At 47.2% G+C, this 16598-nt stretch overlaps 1 protein-coding gene and 1 long non-coding RNA gene across 4 annotated transcripts in view; one reads left to right on the forward strand and one right to left on the reverse strand.

Moving 5' to 3' along the window:
• The window catches only part of UEVLD (UEV and lactate/malate dehyrogenase domains), a 38246-nt gene extending 31509 nt beyond the window's left edge, over positions 1-6737 (reverse strand). The window contains exons 1-2 of one of the 3 annotated variants that reach the window (XR_014777473.1): positions 5575-6737; positions 650-734 (exon numbers count right to left, since the gene is read on the reverse strand). Coding sequence is in view for 2 of the 3 variants with exons in the window: in XM_084773338.1 (XP_084629464.1) it covers positions 650-734; positions 5575-5616 (127 nt within the window). In the remaining variant the exon portion in view is untranslated. The remainder of the gene's footprint in view (positions 1-649; positions 735-5574) is intronic. The other 2 variants (XM_084773338.1, XM_084773337.1) reach the window with 2 other exon arrangements.
• A 6840-nt stretch (positions 6738-13577) lies between these two features.
• LOC311583431 lies at positions 13578-15258 on the forward strand. Its single transcript, XR_014774508.1, has 2 exons — positions 13578-14043; positions 15151-15258. It is a non-coding gene; the product is annotated as an uncharacterized lncRNA (long non-coding RNA).
• Positions 15259-16598: the final 1340 nt, after the last annotated feature.

Below are 16598 nucleotides of genomic sequence, written 5' to 3' on the forward strand. Positions count from 1 at the left end.
TCAATCCTGTCTCCAGACCACAGAAGGGAGGACTGGAGCTCTGTTAGTAGAGAATCTGGCTAGTGTGCAGGAAGCCGTGGCACCAACCTCCATCACCAAAGAAAGCAGGGAGTGACAGTGCCTGCCTGTAATCTCAATCCTCAGGAGGAGGAGGAAGATCACAAGTTCTGAGATTCAAAAAAGAAAAATAGCCGGGCATGGTGGTGCGCACCTTTAATCCCAGCACTTGGGAGGCAGAGGCAGGCAGATCACTCTGAGCTCAAGGCCAGCCTGGTCTGCAAAGCAAGTCCAGGACAGCCAAGATAACACAGAGAAACCCCCGTCTCGAAAACAAAAACAAACAAACAAAGAAAACAAAAACAAAAACCACTACCACAACAACAACCAAAAATAAAAATACTTTGGAAGCTCTTTTTTTGTGTGTTTTTTTTTTTTTTGAGGCAGGGTTTCTCCGTGTAGCCCTGGCTTTTCTGGACTCACTCTGTAGACCAGGCTGGCCTCGAACTCAGAGCTCTATCTGCCTCTGCCTCCCGAGTGCTGGGGTTAAAGGCATGTGCCACCACCGCCTGGCGTAACCTGGAAGCTTTTTAGGCCAAATAATTAGTAACACACACCATGCAGCAAGGACTAGAGGGGAAGCTACACGTACCGTAAGTGTCCATGGAGTATCTGAAGTGCGGGTAAAACTTGTTCACATTCTTCAGCTCTTCCACAGTCAGATCCCTGAACTTGTACTGAAACGAGAGGACAGGGCACAGAATGAAAGTGAAGCTATGAACACGACTGTAAATCTGCAGCACGCCAGGCCCCGGGCAGCAGGACCAAGCACTCCACCACTGCAACTGTCACCAGGGTTTCACCTTACAGTGCAGGCCTCAAGCTGGCCACCTTCCTGTCTTTGCCCCCTCCTCAATGCTAGGAACAGGCAAGCATCACCAAGGCTTTCAAATCTAATCTTTTTTAAACCATGGTGCTAAGGCGTAAGTAGAGTTTATAACAGTCTGTCTTATTTAGTAAAATGAAATCTAGAGAATCCATGCATTTTACTAAGTCAGATACCAAGTGAAGCAGTGAACCCTGAGCTTAAATTAACCCCAAACCCCAGGCCTCGGTTAGTTCAATCTAAATGACTCCAAATACCGCCCCCTACCGAAAGCCCATGGGACAGCACAAGATAAACCATTCATTTCTATTCAAGATAGCTACTTCTCTTTTTTAAAACTTAACTAAATTTTAGTGTGTTTATTTAATGTAGGTATATATTTGTGGGTGCACAAGTGGAGAACAGAGGACAATTTGCAGGAGTTCGGGTTCCCAGGATCAAACTCAAGGTTGTCCTGCCTGATGGCAGGTGTCTAACATCCTGGCAGTCACTAGAGACACTTGACTTTCCCCTCGTGCCTCTAGCCTGTACCCTGGACTACAAAGGGGAAGTGATCACAAGCAAGATTTGTAGCAAGAACCGCCCCTTCCTGTCTTTCTCTGTGCCCTTGCCAACACCGTCATGTAACTACAATCTTACCTGCAAGGAGAGATAATACCCACACCCTAGACTCCCGATGAGGGTTAGTGAAAAGAGACAAGCTGGGTGGTGGTGACCCATGCCTGTAATCCCAGCACACGGGAAGCAGAGGCAGGATTACTGTGAGTTCGAGGCCAGCCTGGTCTACAAAGCAAGTTCAGGATAGCCAAGGCTATACAGAGAAACCCTGTCTTGAAAAAAAACAAAACAAAAAAACAAAAAAACAAAAACAACAAAAAAAAAAAAAAAAAAAAAAGGGAAAAAGAAATGAAAGGAGGCAAGTCTATCAATATCCTGAAAACAGAATAAAACTACTTGGATATAAGCTCAGAAAGGTACAAAAGTGATGTTGAAAGCCTAACACTGCTGGAAGAAATAAAGTGGAAAGCTGTTTTTAATGGAGGGAGTTCCTGAGTTTGTGGATCTAAAACCATCACGATAGTAAAATTCAGCATAATCCCTTAGGGAAGCTTCAGCTGTTTTAAAATAAAAGTCTGGCTGGGCAGTGGTGGCGCACACCTTTGATGCCAGCACTCGGGAGGCAGAGGCAGGCACAGCTCTGTGAGTTCGAGGCCAGCCTGGTCTACATGTGAATTCCAGGACAGTCAAGGCTACACAGAGAACCCTGTCTGGGGGAGGGAAGTCTGTAACTGGGCTGGAGGTGTATCTAAATCATAAACACATTCATTTGGGATATCTAGGGGGCCTGGTTTCTGTCTGCAACGACACACTTCACCACCAAACTGCAATTAATCCGGAAACTCGTGAGACTTGGAACAGCTAAAATAATCTTGAAAATGAAAAAAAAAAAAAAATGGAAATCACAGCATAATCAAGGTACAAACTATAATCAACATGAGACAGCAGTAAGTGCTGGGGAGATGTGGGTAAACCAGAACTCCCCCACCCGTCTGCACTGCTGTGTATGATACAGCTGCATTGGAAAACGGTCTCAGAGTTGCTCAACCAGCCAGGGGTGGTTTTCCTCCACAAGCCCTTGATCCCAAGTACTCGGGAGGCAGAGGAGAGCAGAATCTTGGGCAGTTTGAGGCCAGCCTGATGTAGATAAAGATAAAGATAAAGATATAGATATAGAGTTCCAGGACAGCCTGGGAACAAAATGAGACCCTGTCAAAAAGCAAAAAGAAATAAATAAATGAATGAGTAAGTAAGTAAAAACAAAAGGCATGCAGACTGGTGAGATGGCTCTGTGATTACTAGCAGAGGACCTGGGGCTCAGTACCCACACTAGACTCTCAAAACCTCCTGTACCTTTGCTTGCAGAGGCTCTGACATCCTCTTTTGGCTTTCAGGAGCACAGAGTATATGTATGCACACACATACACATATGCCTATATATAAATAAACCTTTAAAAAAACAGAATGTTAACCGGCCGTGGTGGCTCACGCCTTTAATCCCAGCACTCATGGAGGCAGAGACAGGTGGATCACAGTAAGTTCGAGGCCAACCTGGTCTACAAAAGCGAGTCCAGAACAGCCAAGATAACACAGAGAAAGCCTGTCTCGGGCTGGAGAGATGGCTCAGTGGTTAAGAGCACTGCCTGCTCTTCCCAAGAGCCGGGGTTCAATTCCCAGCACCCACATGGCAGCTCACAACGGTCTGTAACTCCAAGATCTGACACCCTCACACCAACACACATAAATTAAAATTAAATAAATAAAAAATATTAAAAAAAAAAAAAAAAAAAGGAGAAAGCCTGTCTCCAAAAACCAAAAAAAAAAAAAAAAAAAAAAAAAAGGAATGTTACAGCTGAGGCTAAAGATGTAGTGGTAGAGTGGCTGCTTAATTCAAGGCCTTATAGTCAATCCCTAGCCCCCCCCCCACACACAAATACATTGGCTTCATTGGCAACATCTAAAAATTATTAACATTCACATTAAATACATGTTTTTTTTTTTGGTTTGGTTTGGCTTTTGAGACAGGGTCTCTCTGTGTAGCCCTGGCTGTCCTGGACTGGCTTTGTAGACCAGGCTGGCCTCAAACTCACGGCGATCCACCTGCCTCTTAAATACATGTTTTAAGATGACCCATCCAGGACTAGAATACAGTAACCAGAGAAGCAGAGTTTGTTTTTGTTTTTTTAAAACATAAACTGAAGAATATCCGCATTATAGAACACTTGGGTTGTTTCTGATACTTCATTTTTATAAATAATTCTTTTAGAAACATTCCTCCACCAGGGTATGGTGCACTCACTCCCTGAAAGACACAGAGGCAGGGGAGTAATCCTACTTTTCTTTTTATTTATTTATTTATTTATTTATTTATTTATTTATTTATATTTTAAGATAGGGTCTTGTGTTGGGAGCCAGTTTTTGAAATGCTTAACAGAAGCAGGCCAGAGGACTTATGACCTTGGCTTGCAGACTCTCACATAGTCTTGAGGACTTGCCAAGATACCTGTGTTGGTTAAGAAGGCTTATTATTAATTCCAGGTCAGGACATGGAGCTTGATGTAACTCTAAAATTTGAAAAGAAATCTAAGCATATAGACAACTAAAGTAACTGGTAGCTTTTGTTTCTGTTCCAAGAATCCTCTGGTTCACACAGATGAATACTATATAAAAGCTCTGAGAGAAGAGCCAGGCGTGGTGGCCCACGCCTTTAATCCCAGCACTTGGGAGGCGGAGGCAGGTGGATCTCTGTGAGTTCAAGGCCAGCCTGGTCTACAAAGTGAGTCCAGGACAGCCAAGACTACACAGAGAGACTCTGTCTCAAAAAACAAACAAACAAAAAAAGCTGTGAGAGAAATAAACTTGGGGCTACAGTATTTACTGTTAGTCTTCCCGAATACTTTTCTTTTTCCTTAACTCTTTTGCTCTATCTTTTCCTATATCTTTTTTATTTTCTCAGCCTCTCGCCCTGTATCCAGGTATTGGTCTATACTGTCCAGCGCAGGCTCGTTACTAGGCCTGTTTGCCCAGGAATTCACCGTGTAGACCAGGCCTCAAATCCACCGAGAGCTGCCTGCTTCTGCCTCCACAGTGCCAGGATTAAAGACGTCTACCACCACATCCAGCTTCTTTTTCTTTTTCCTTTTTCAGTTTTTCGAGACAGGGCTTCTCTGTGTAGCCTTGGCTGTCCTGGACTTGCTTTGTAGACCAGGCTGGCCTCGAACTCACAGAGATCCGCTTGCCTCTTTGCCTCCCCAAGACAAGGTTTCCGCGTGTGTAGCCTTGCCTGTCCCGGACTCCCTTTGTTGACCAGGCGCACCTCAACCTCACAGAGTGGTAGCTGCAACCAAACGCTAGGAACTGTAAGCTAAACCACTTGTTATCAACTACATACACGACTTCAATCTTGGAGCTCTTAAAACTCACGGGTGTAAAAACTGTCCGTCCCTCCCCCCCCCCCCCAAAAAAAGGAGACGCCCCAGTGCCCAAGAAAATCAGCACAGATGATGGCTCTTCCAGGGAAATGTCAACCACCAAGATCACTTAACAAGGTAACTTCTGAACGCTCCCAGCTGCAAGTGGGCGGGAGTCAGGAATGCTGAGCATCCAGCCCCGGATGGGGGTGGGGGAGGGAGATGCAGGTGAGACGTGAAGGTGGAATAAAGAAGCCCTCCACCTTCCGACAGTAAACGGCTGAGCCGGCCTGCACTGGCGTCGGCGAGGTTTCTCGTTGAGAGCATCTACGACGTGGCCACGAGGCTCAGATGAGAGGAACTGAGAAACAACAGCAGCGGGCACAGCCACAGGCGCCCCGGGAGGAAGCACTGTGGACAATCGCTTTCACAGTGTGACAACCCGGACTCCTCAAAGCAGGTGGAGGGAGTCACATCGCGGGGTGGGGGACGGGGGCGCCGCCAGCCTGTGACCCCAGCACCGGGAGGCTGCAGCGGCAGGAGGATTGCCGCGACTTCCAGGCCAGCCAGCGGGGGCAACAGTTATGATGAGTGGATGTGTCAAGACAGCAATTTAGGAAAAAGGATTTGGGAGGGGAAGTGGGCCACGGAGGGGCAACGCGCGGGGACGAGAACGCTGGCTCCCGCCCAGCCCGCCGCCCGCCGCCCGCCGCCCGCCCGCACCTTGCTCAGCAGCCGCCTCACGCCCTCACAGTCGAACTCCATGGTCCACAGGGATCTGTTCCTCCCCGGCAGTCACCACGCCTTCTCCGGAACCCGCGGTGGACGGAGACCGCGGAGGCCCAAACTTCCAGTTGGCGGACTTCAGGTGGGATGCACGCCTAGTCTGGGCCCCAGAGCCCACGCAACCGCAGCCCCCGGCCCCGCCGCGCCCCGTCCTGCCCGCCCCTTCCACTCCGGCTACTCCGGCGGGTTCTGCGCTCACGCTTCGCCCAGAGGTTAACCGCAATCGGGAGCTCCCAGGACCGCAGCGCTCTGCGAGGCGGAAAAACACAGCCGGCTTCCAGAGAGAAGTTTCGTTAGGAAGAACCAATGAACAAACCGGTGCAAGCAACAAGCGAGTTTCCGGAAATACTGGAATTCAGTCCAGAAAGGGCGGGGGGCGGGGGCGGGAAGGGGATCATCAAAGCCAAAAATTGTAGCATGATGCTCATCCAAATAGATTTGGATGTTCTAAAACCAAAGTTTCGCCGGGCGACGGTGGTGCACGCCTTTAATCCCAGCGCCCAGGAAGTAGAGGCCGGTGGATCTCTGAGCTCGAGGCCAACCCGGTCTATAAAGAGAGTTCCAGGACAGCGAGGGCTACACAGAGAAACCCTCCCTGTCTCTAAAAACCATTAATTAATGTCAGAGTAGACAGGGAGGAGTCTAGTGGAGTATTGAAAGATAACCCAGCTTGGGAGGCTGATAAGACCGAAAGCCGAGTGCGGTGGCTCACGCCTGTAATCCCAGCACTTGGGAGGCAGAGGCAGGCGGATCGGTGTAAGTTCAAGGGTAGCCTGGTCTACAAAGTGAGTTCAGGACAGCCAGAGCTACACAATTGTTACTCTGGCTCCAGGGCTGTAGGGCATCTCTGGACTTGTAAGGCACCTGCACTCATGTGCACAGGCACACAAATATATAATTTTTTAAAATGTGAAGTGCAGGTGGGGTGAAGCGATGGCTTAGCTGTTAAGAGCAGTTGTTGCTTTTTTTTGTTTGTTTTTTTTAAAGATTTATTTATTAAGTATACAGTGCTCTGCCTGCGTGTACACTTGCAGGCCGGAAGAGGGCATCAGACCACATTATAGATGGTTGTGAGCCACCATGTGGTTGCTGGGAATTGAACTCAGGACCTCTAGAAGAGCAGAAGAGCTCTTAACCTCTGAGCCATCTCTCTAGCCCCCCCTCCCCCAATTGTTGCTTTTGAAGAAGAACAAGGTTCCATTCCCAGCACCCACACAGCAGCTCAATACTGCTTGTAACTCCAGCTCCAGGGCATCTGACACCCCCTTCTACCCTCCTCAGACACCAGGCTGTTGGGGTGACTCACAAATATTGAGACCTTGTGTGATGTTAGTGTTCTGTGGAATGCTTTCTGTCCGCCAGAAGAATGAACTGGCTCAGCTCTGAGCCACAGGGAGAACGCTGTTGATACTGAGCTTAGCTGTGTGATAAACAGCTTGTTAAATACATATGCACTTGTGTGCATGTATAAAGGAAGAGTGATGTAATGTGAGTGAACATTTAAAAAAATATTTATTTAGGGATGGAGAGATGGCTAAGTGGTTAAGAGCACTGGCTCATCTTCCAAAGGACCTGGGTTCAATTCCCAGCACCTACATGGTGTCTCACAACTGTCTGTTAACTCCAGTTTCAGGGGATCCAATGCTGTCTTCTGGCCTCTGTGGGCACCAGGCATGAAAGTGGTGTACATGCAGGGTGTGGTGGCGCACACCTTTAATCCCAGAACTTGGGAGGCAGAGGCAGGTGGATCACAGTGAGTTTAAGGCCAGCCTGGTCTACAAAGTGAGTTCAGGACAGCCAAGGCTACACAGAGAAACCCTATCTCGAAAAACAAAGCAAAAGTGGTGTACAGATGTGCATGCAGACAAAACACCCATACAGATACAAATAAAATAGAAAAAGATGTATTCATTTTTATGCATGTGTATATGCCCGTGTGAGTGTATATGTACCATGTGTGTGGCAAGTGCCCTGGAAAGGCAGAGGGCATCAGAGCTCCTGGAACTGGAGTTGTAAGCCCGTATGAACCACTGGATATGAACACTAGGAACCAAACCCTGGTCCTCTGCTGAGCCATCTCTCCAGCCCCAGAAGCCTGACATACTCTTGATCCCATAACTCTACTTTTTAAGATCTATCCCAGGGGCTGGAGAGATGGCTCAGAGGTTAAGAGCACTGGCTGCTCTTCCAAAGGTCCTGAGTTCAATTCCCAGCAACCACATGGTGGTTTACTACCATCTATAATGAGATCTGGTGCTCTCTTCTGGTGTACATATAGGCAAAACACTGTGTATATATGATAAATAAATGAATCTTAGTATCCCAGAGATGTAGTGGCACAACCCTGGATTGCTGTGAGTTCCAAGGCAGCCACAGATGCATAGTGAGTCCCTGTTTTTTTTTTTGGGGGGGGGGCCGAAGGCCTGTTTTATAGAAGTAAATGTACTGAAGATGGGAGGCTGGAGAGAGTCCAGTGAGTTGAGTGCTTGCTGCACAAGCATCAAGGACCCGAGTTCGGTCCCTAGAACCCACTTAAAGCAGCCAGGCTTGGCAACCTGTTCTTGTGATGCCAAAGCTGGGGAAGGAGGATGCAGGCGGGCCCTTGGAGCTTCATGACTAGCCAATCTAGGCCAATCAGCAAGTTCCTGGAACTCAGTGAGAGATTGTCTCAGAAACAAGAAGGTGGGTCTCCATCATGCATGTGTGGTGTAGAGGGATTTTCATCCAGCAACGTGGCTACTCCAGCTGGAATACAGACACACACCTTTAATCTCAAACACTGAAGGTAAAGTTAGTTTGTTCCAGAAAGAGCCTATGTTTGAAAGTGATGTCTACTTGAGTGGCAGACAAAGTGATGAATCAGAGAAAGATTTGACAGAATGAGCCAGGATAGGATAGGCCCAGCTGTCACTGGAAAGGATGGGAAAAAGAGGACTTAGGAGAGCAGCGCAGAGGGAGAGATGGGGGAGGCAGTTTCACCAGGAGACTTTTGCAGAGACAGGTTGCCTCAAGAGAACAAGCTTGACACAGGTGAAGACAGAATAAGCAAGAGAATGAGAAGGAGCCAGAAGGTTAGAGCAGACTTCTAGAGTTAGTCAGAGCATTTCTGTCAGAAACTGAGATGCCAGATGGAACCAGTCAGCTTGGAGAGTGTTTGAGCCAGAACAGCTAAGTTGAACCAGCCAGCCAGAGTTCAGAGAGTGCTGGGGTAAGCTGACTCAGCAGTAAGTCTCAGAACATTCTAGGCCTTGGTTAGATTGTACAGAGGCTGGAAACTTCCCGGACTAAGCCTAGGTTAGCAGACAGAGGCAGTGAGACGGAGATGACTGTCCCATCAGGAGAAGAAAAGGTGTTCTTACAGCACGGCATCTCATGACTGTAACTCCAGTTCCACAGATCTGATGGCCTCATCTGGCCTCCACAGGCTCTGCATGCATGTGGTGCAAAGACACACACACACACACAGGCAAAACATGCACACGAATAAAATAATAGTTCAAATCCTAGTACCAACATGGTGGGCAGAATCGTCTGTGACTCTGTGGGCACCAGGCACTCAAGTGGGTGTACAGACATACACACAGACAAAACACCCATACATATAAAAATATAAAAATTAAAAAAAGAAGATGTGAAAGTGTACAAAGTGGTCTCTGAAACCCAGCAGCTGAGGTGAAGTATACAATCCTCCCTGAAGGTGGCCAGAAGCATTTCCATTTTGATGGAGGTGGTAGGTACAAGGCTGACGACATACTTTTCAAAACACAGCAGCAACTTACACTAAAAATGAGAAATTTTTATCCTACGTAAATTACACTTCAGTAAGACTTCTCATTAAGAAGTAAATAATTGCCAGGCGCTGTGGCGCACGCCTTTAATTGCAACATTCAGGGAGGGAGAGGCAGGTGGATCTCTGTGAGTTTGAGGCCAGCCTGGCCTACAAAGCAAGTCCAGGATAGCCAGCACTGTATAGAGAAAACCTGTCTTGGGAAAAAGAAAAAAAAATGTGTAGTGAGGCACGCCTTTGATCCCAGCACTCAGAGGGCAGAGGCAGGCAGATCTCTGTAAGTTTCAGGGTAACCAGGATTACACAGCTTGTCTATTAAAAAAAAAAAAAAAGAACAAGTGCAAGTTTTGTTGGAATTTACTAAGTAGCTGCTGGCCTTGAACTCACAGCAATCCTTCTGCCTTAAGCTCCCTAGGCAGCACTAGGATTACATGGTAGCTCATATAGTTCTGTAAGATTCATTTTAATGACTCTGATATATTGTTACATGGGTAAAGCATGTTTCTCAGTCATATGTGAAGGTGGTCATCTCTAGCAAAACAACACAGGGAGAAGACCCTCTGTAGTCTTCTGTATGTATGGAGTTGCTTGCGTGTAGGCTAGTAGAGGGTGTATGCTGTGCACACAGGCAGTATGGTGATGTCTGAGTGAGCATCTAGAGGAGAGGGCTGAAGAGATGGCTCAGAGGCTAAGGGCACTGGCTGTTCTTCCAAAGGTCCTGAGTTCAATTCCCAGCAACTACATGGTGGCTCACAACCTTCTATAATAAGATCTAGTGCCCTCTTCTGGCTTGCAGGTGTACATGCAGGCAGAACACTGTAAACAATAAATAAATAAATCTTAAAAAATAAAAGATTTGTTTGAAAAGGAGAGACTTGAGTGTAGTCCACTCATCTAGGAGGTTTGATCATAACAGGAAATTGGCCACAGGACAGATGGGAAACAAACCATTGTGGCAACTGGAGGCTTTCTTCCTTACTTTCTTTTTTTCCTTCCTTCCTCCCTCTCTTCCTCCTTTCCTTCCTTCTTTCTTCCTTTTTAGAAAAGACCAGGAATCCGAGTGGCTTTTGATAACCTAGAAAAGAGGCTCAGTGAAGAATTGACCATGAGCACTGAAGAACATGAGTAACAAGTGCTTTGAGGAAGCATTCCTCTTTTCTTTTCTTTTCTTTCTTTCTCTTCTCATCTCTTCTTTCTTCTTCTTCTCTTCTCCTTCTCCTCCTTCTTTCTTCTTCTTCCAGATAGGAGGAGAGGTCTTGTAGGGATACAGTAAAGGAAGATGGAAAACTGGGGTAGGGTCTAAGGACAGTGTTGACAGTGTTAGCTATCTAAGCAAGCTTGAGGCCAGCCTGGACTACATAAGACCCTGTCTCAAAATAAAACGCATGTATTATTTTCCTAGATCTCAGCTGGCTGCATTGGCAGCTGTCATCGTGACATCTTTTCAAATCTCATCTCACATCAGTAGTATGCCCTGGTGCTCCCTGGCGTGAGTCAAGTGCACTTTCGGAACCTTCATTTTCTCACTAGTGACCTGGGGCTACACTAATAGGGCCTACCTTGTGGCAGTGCTGTGCAGTCATGTATAAAAAAAAAAAAAAACTTACGGTGGCCGTATCTATGGCATGCTGAATCTAAGTCACCTGATCAGTGATGTCACAATGCCTTCCTAGACTCCAACTTCTTCACTGGAGAGTCTCGGATCCTTTGGAACTAACATGCGACACGTCTGTCAACAGAAGGTTTCATGAGTTCGCTCCTTTGCCAAGACCTTGGCGAACAGTCTCTCACCGTGTGATTGTAGCTCAGAAAATTATTTTTCTTTTGGTGATGATCGTGCTGGGCTGGATCCTTTTTGTTGGGCTTGCGTCCTACATGGGAACATTTCCAGAGGCCATGGTAGGCACCAGCTTGGCATGCCAGCTGGGTCTGGGGTTTCTGACCAAACAGGAGAAGGATTTTTGGGGAGAGGGGGAGGGGGGATCAGGATGTGATAAATGAAGACCGGGTATTCTCATCCCATTGGAGCATCCTCCTTAGGAGGGTTTACTATCCCTTCCCTCTGCTGGGATAACGTCACTTGTATCCAGGCTTTATGGTATTTGTAGAGGTTTTGATTGTTTGGGTTTTCGTTTTCACTGCATTTTACAGTTATGGACACAGTGCCTAACTGCAGAGTATCACACCAAGTAGACGAGGAATTTGTATTAGGGACGTTGGGCTGGGGGTGTGTTTTGAACCCAATCACCCCACAGAAACACTGCCTTTCTCTGGCGCCAATGGATGGGACCATGTCTACCTCTATTTTTCTCTCTCAGCCTCCAATGCTAAAGTGGAAAGAGAGGTTGCCTGTTCGGGAGAGCAAGGCACGACGAAGGAGCCAAGCTTTGGAGGAGGAGCTGCTGCTGTGAGAGTGGTCAGGTCTGTTGGGCTGGGTCTCCCTGTGCACAAAGGGGATGTGGGGGGGCTACCCTTCTGGCAAATAGACAAAACATGGAAGGGGATGGGCCTGAGGTGCACGTTAGGGAAGAGGACCCGGGGCTTACTGCTGGGGAAGGCGGGCTGAAGTCAGTGGCCAGCCAGTGGCCATGCGTCACAGGATTCCTTCTGGACAAGTCTACTCACTAACCCATTCTTTCACAAATATGGTATTAGCATATGTTGGTCATATACAATAGATTATCATACACACATATATAAAAATTAAAGGGTCTAGCCAGGTGTGGTGGCGCACGCCTTTAATCCCAGCACTCGGGAGGCAGAGGCAGGCGGATCGCTGTGAGTTCGAGGCCAGCCTGGTCTACAAAGTGAGTCCAGGACAGCCAAGGCTACACAGAGAAACCCTGTCTCAAAAAACCAAAAAAAAAAAAAAAAAAAAATTAAAGGGTCTATATATCCATGTATATAACAGATCTTGATTGTATTACCCCTCCTCTTTACTCTCTCTTTTCCTCCCTCATCTCCCTTTTCTTCCTAAATACAGCCTTCTCTCTCTCTCTCTCTCTCTCTCTCTCTCTCTCTCTCTCTCTCTCTCTCTCTATGAGAGCACACTATGTTAATCAGGCTAGTGTCCAACTCCAACACAGAGACCCACTTGCCTCTGCCTGCCGAGTGTTGGCGTTAAGGTCATGTGCCACCATACATGGCTCAGAGCGAAATGCCAACTTGCCACGTCTTTATTTTGTATCCGCTTCGACACTTCTCAGCCTTCTACCCGACTCCCCAACAGCCACTTCTGCTTTGGCAACACTTTTGTCTGTGACCCTGACCATGTCCAGACATATTAAACCAAAATAATTGATGTTTATGCAAGCAAGCTAAAACATAGTACTAAAATAACCAAGAGGAAGTGTAAATCAAAGATAATTGTCATGCCGTGTCTAGAAAGCACTGCTGAGTTTTGCAAGAAAGCAGATGTTAGTTCCTAGGCCACCCCAAATCCTTTACTGATGTGACCACTCCCCTCACTGGCTTTTGTCGTTAAACATACTGTACATCTGAGCTTGGGTACTAAGCGACATTTTGGAGGCACAAGCCCACTCTTGGTCTGGCCATTAATAAAAGGACTCATATGCCTTTAGTTGGCTTAGTTGGCAAGGTTGTTGGTAATTTTCTTTCCTGGATCATTTCAAGATCAACACTTTTTTGGTTTGTTTGGTTTTTTGAGACAGGATTTCTCTGTGTGACGCTTTAGCTGTCTTAGAACTCACTCTGTAGACCAGGCTGGCCTCGAAGTCACAGAGATACACTTGCCTCTGCCTCCCTGAGTGTTGGGATGAAAGGCGTGTGCCACCACGGCCCAGTAAGATGAGCACTTTTAATGCCCCTTCTGGACTGTGAAACTAGTTAACATAAGCTTGAGATCAAGCCGTAACTTTGCCACTTACTGAGTGAACTTGAGAGGTTTAAGTCTTCTGCGTGTCAGTTTCTTCACTGACACAATTTCGGTCTTTTACTGTTTTTGTGAATATTACGTTTGGGAATCTGTGTAAGGTGTTTAGTGCAAAGCTTGAGAATTACAAACTCAATATTGAACTAAGTGGGATGAGACCCAGTCAGGGAACATCTACTGGTGACAGTGGCCTCGGGTACACATAACACAGCACAACCCCCCCACCCCCGCCCCGGTGGTTTTGATTTGTTCTTCACAGAGATCTTTTGCTGCCTTTGATTAGTTTAAGCGGACACATATCTTATCACATCATGGCTTTTTACAGTTCTAAACCGAGGCGAGGAGGCATGGGAGTAGCTCCCGTTTCTGGTTTCTTTCATCCGAGAACCTTCCCAGTGTCCTGGCCCGACCCAGTGCTGCTCTCACCTTTGAGGAGGCCCCGTTGTGTCACAGGGAGTGATGTCACAATTAGTGTCTGAGCTTTGCCTCCCCCAAAATGGCCATTTTAGTTTAGACCACACACTGTACACCGCAAGGCTCACCACTCAGGAACTGCCATGCTGGGATGGAATGAAACCAGAGATCCCTAGGACTCCGCAAACAGAGCCAGACCTTCCGGTACCCACCCCGCCACCAGCAGCCGAGAGGGCTAACGATGATAGTTGTCTTATGGATGGTTCTCATTGCAGGGACGATGTGGAAGGGATATAAATATCCCCCAGGAGGGGTAAGTGTACTTTTGACTTCTTCTTTTTTTTTTTTCTAGTTTTTCGAGACAGGATTTCTCTGTGTAGCCTTGACTATCCTGGACTCACTTTTGTAGACCAGGCTAGCCTCGAACGCACAGCGATCTGCCTGCCTCTCTGCCTCCCGAGTGCTGGGATTAAAAGCGTTTGTGCCACCACCGCCTAGCCTTTAAAGAAAATATTTATTTATTATTATGTATACAGCGCTCTGCCTGTACATACACCTGGATACCAGACGAGGGCACCAGATCACATTATAGATGGTTGTGAGCCACCATGTGGTTGCTGGGAATTGAACTCACGACCTCTGGAAGAACAGCCAGTGTTCTTAACCTCTGAGCCACTTCCCCAGCCTCTTGACTTCTTTACTACTAGAGTCCCCTGCATTAACACAGGAGGCATGCAAATCTAACCCTGGTGACTTTAGAAACAGACTCCCTTCAGGACTTGAGTAAAAGCTCCTGAAACTCACCTGCGTCTACTGTTAGCTTCTCTACTTAGAACTGGGAGCGCCCCAGGTTTCTTTCATGTACCTTTAAGGACCAGTTGTCTCACACAGCCTAGGCTGGTCTCAAGCTAGCAATGGAGCCAAGGCTGCCTTGGTCCTCCTGACTGCAGAGTTCATGTGGTGCTGGGATGAGGCTTAGGGCCTCCCGCATGCGAGGCAACTACCAAGCTAGCCTCGAACTCACAGCGATCCACCTGTCTCTGCCTTCAGAGTGCTGGGATTAAAGGTGTGCACCACCACGCCTGGCTTACACGATTTATTAAAGAATGGAGGTGAAAAGTCTTTGTGACCCAGGGCCAAAGCTAATCTCTGTAATGCTGGCAGGGTGTTTAAAAACATTTAGCCTTCAACATTATTTCCTAGATCAGCCCACTTCTGCACACCAAGCCAAAGTGGGGTTCTGGTGGCAGGCATCTCTGAAATGTCCGTTCCCACAGTGCCGAGCACTTCCTGGCAGCCGGCATGAAAGGTTTTGGGTAAAAGGCTCAGCCAGCCCCCTCTTCCAGTTTGGCAACTGCCTCAGCCCTACACCTGGCGATGCTACAGCCTCCTGACGTACGCTTGCTTTTCTCCCCCTTAGACGCCTCTGGAAGTAAGCAAAGATGACCCTGGTGAAGTCATGCAGCTGTGAAGAGCACCCAACCGCACAGTTCCTGTTGTAGGTTTCACATAAAGTAATCGCACATTATTTTGTGATATTTTGTGTAGTTTACCACACTTTTTAAGATGAACAAAGACATTCTCCTAACGGGACGCAGGGTGAGTCGGTAGGCAGGAGTGAGCAAGTGATGACCAGGTCCTACTTGTCAAAGCCTCTTATGCCTGGGATCGAAGGCCAAGACACCTAGTTTAAATTGTCCCCTGTTATGTAATTGTACGTAATGATTTTTAAACCCACTTCCTAAGTAACATACCCCAAGTCCAGGGTCCAAAAGTAAAAACTAACCCATGTGGGATGGGGAGTTGTGTGTGGATGACTTATTTCAATATTGGGAGAGATGTTAAAGACATCCAGGCTTTCCTTGAACTCAGAGATCCACTTGCCTCTGCCTCCCAAGTGTTGATAAAGAGAAATTTTAATCCCCACCCAAACCTGCTGAAACTGGGTGCTGGCCTCATTTTACAAAGCGACTAAAGAGAAGCTAAGGGGCTCAGGTGTCTTGCCAGCACAGCAGAGATTTAGATGCAGGCTTCCTCCAGGAACACCATGCCTCATGTGCTAAGGCAACAGTCAAGCAAGACTGAGGTTGCTGCCTAAATAGCCCCCTCACCCAAAAAAGCAGACATTGCCTAAAGATCCCTTTAAAAGATTTACTTTTATTATTTATTCAATGTATTTGTTTTTCGAGACAGGGTTTCTCTGATTACTCTGGAACTCAGTCTGTAGACTAGGCTGATCCTGAACTCGGAGATTTGCCCGCCTCTGCCTCTGGAGGATTGGGTTTAAGGGTGTATTGGAGGCCAGAGGCCTCTGATCCCTCTGGAGTTTGTTACAGGTAGTTGTGAGCTGCCCAGTGTGGGTGAAGGGAATGGAACTCAGGTCCTCTGCAAGAGCTGCTTAACCTGAGCCCTCTCTCTAGACCTCTGATGATCCTTTAAAAGGTAACATACTATAGAAACAGAACTTACACCGTGACGGGTGGATCGGAGCCCAGGTGGGTCTGCTCAAACTACTGCACTAACCAAGGACAATACAAGTAGTAAACATCGAACCCCTACTCTGATCTAGCCAACGGACAGGACATTCTCCACAATTATGTGGAGAGCGGGGACTGACTCTGACATGAACTCTGGTGCCCCATATTTGACATGGTGGCACTCAAAGAAAGAATAAGCAGGCTACCAAGATGAGACTCGATAGCCTATGACCACATAGTGGGGGAGGAGTCCCCCTCAGTCTTAGACCTAAGGGGATGGGAATAAGGTGAAAGCGGGAGGGAGGGAGCAACAGGAGGATGCAAGTGATAGGATAACAATTAAGATATAATCCGAATAAATTAATTAACTTTCACTATGATGCAGTGAATT

This window comes from Acomys minous, assembly GCF_964271855.1.
Source record: "Acomys minous genome assembly, chromosome: 2".
Classification (NCBI taxonomy): Eukaryota; Metazoa; Chordata; class Mammalia; order Rodentia; family Muridae; genus Acomys; species Acomys minous.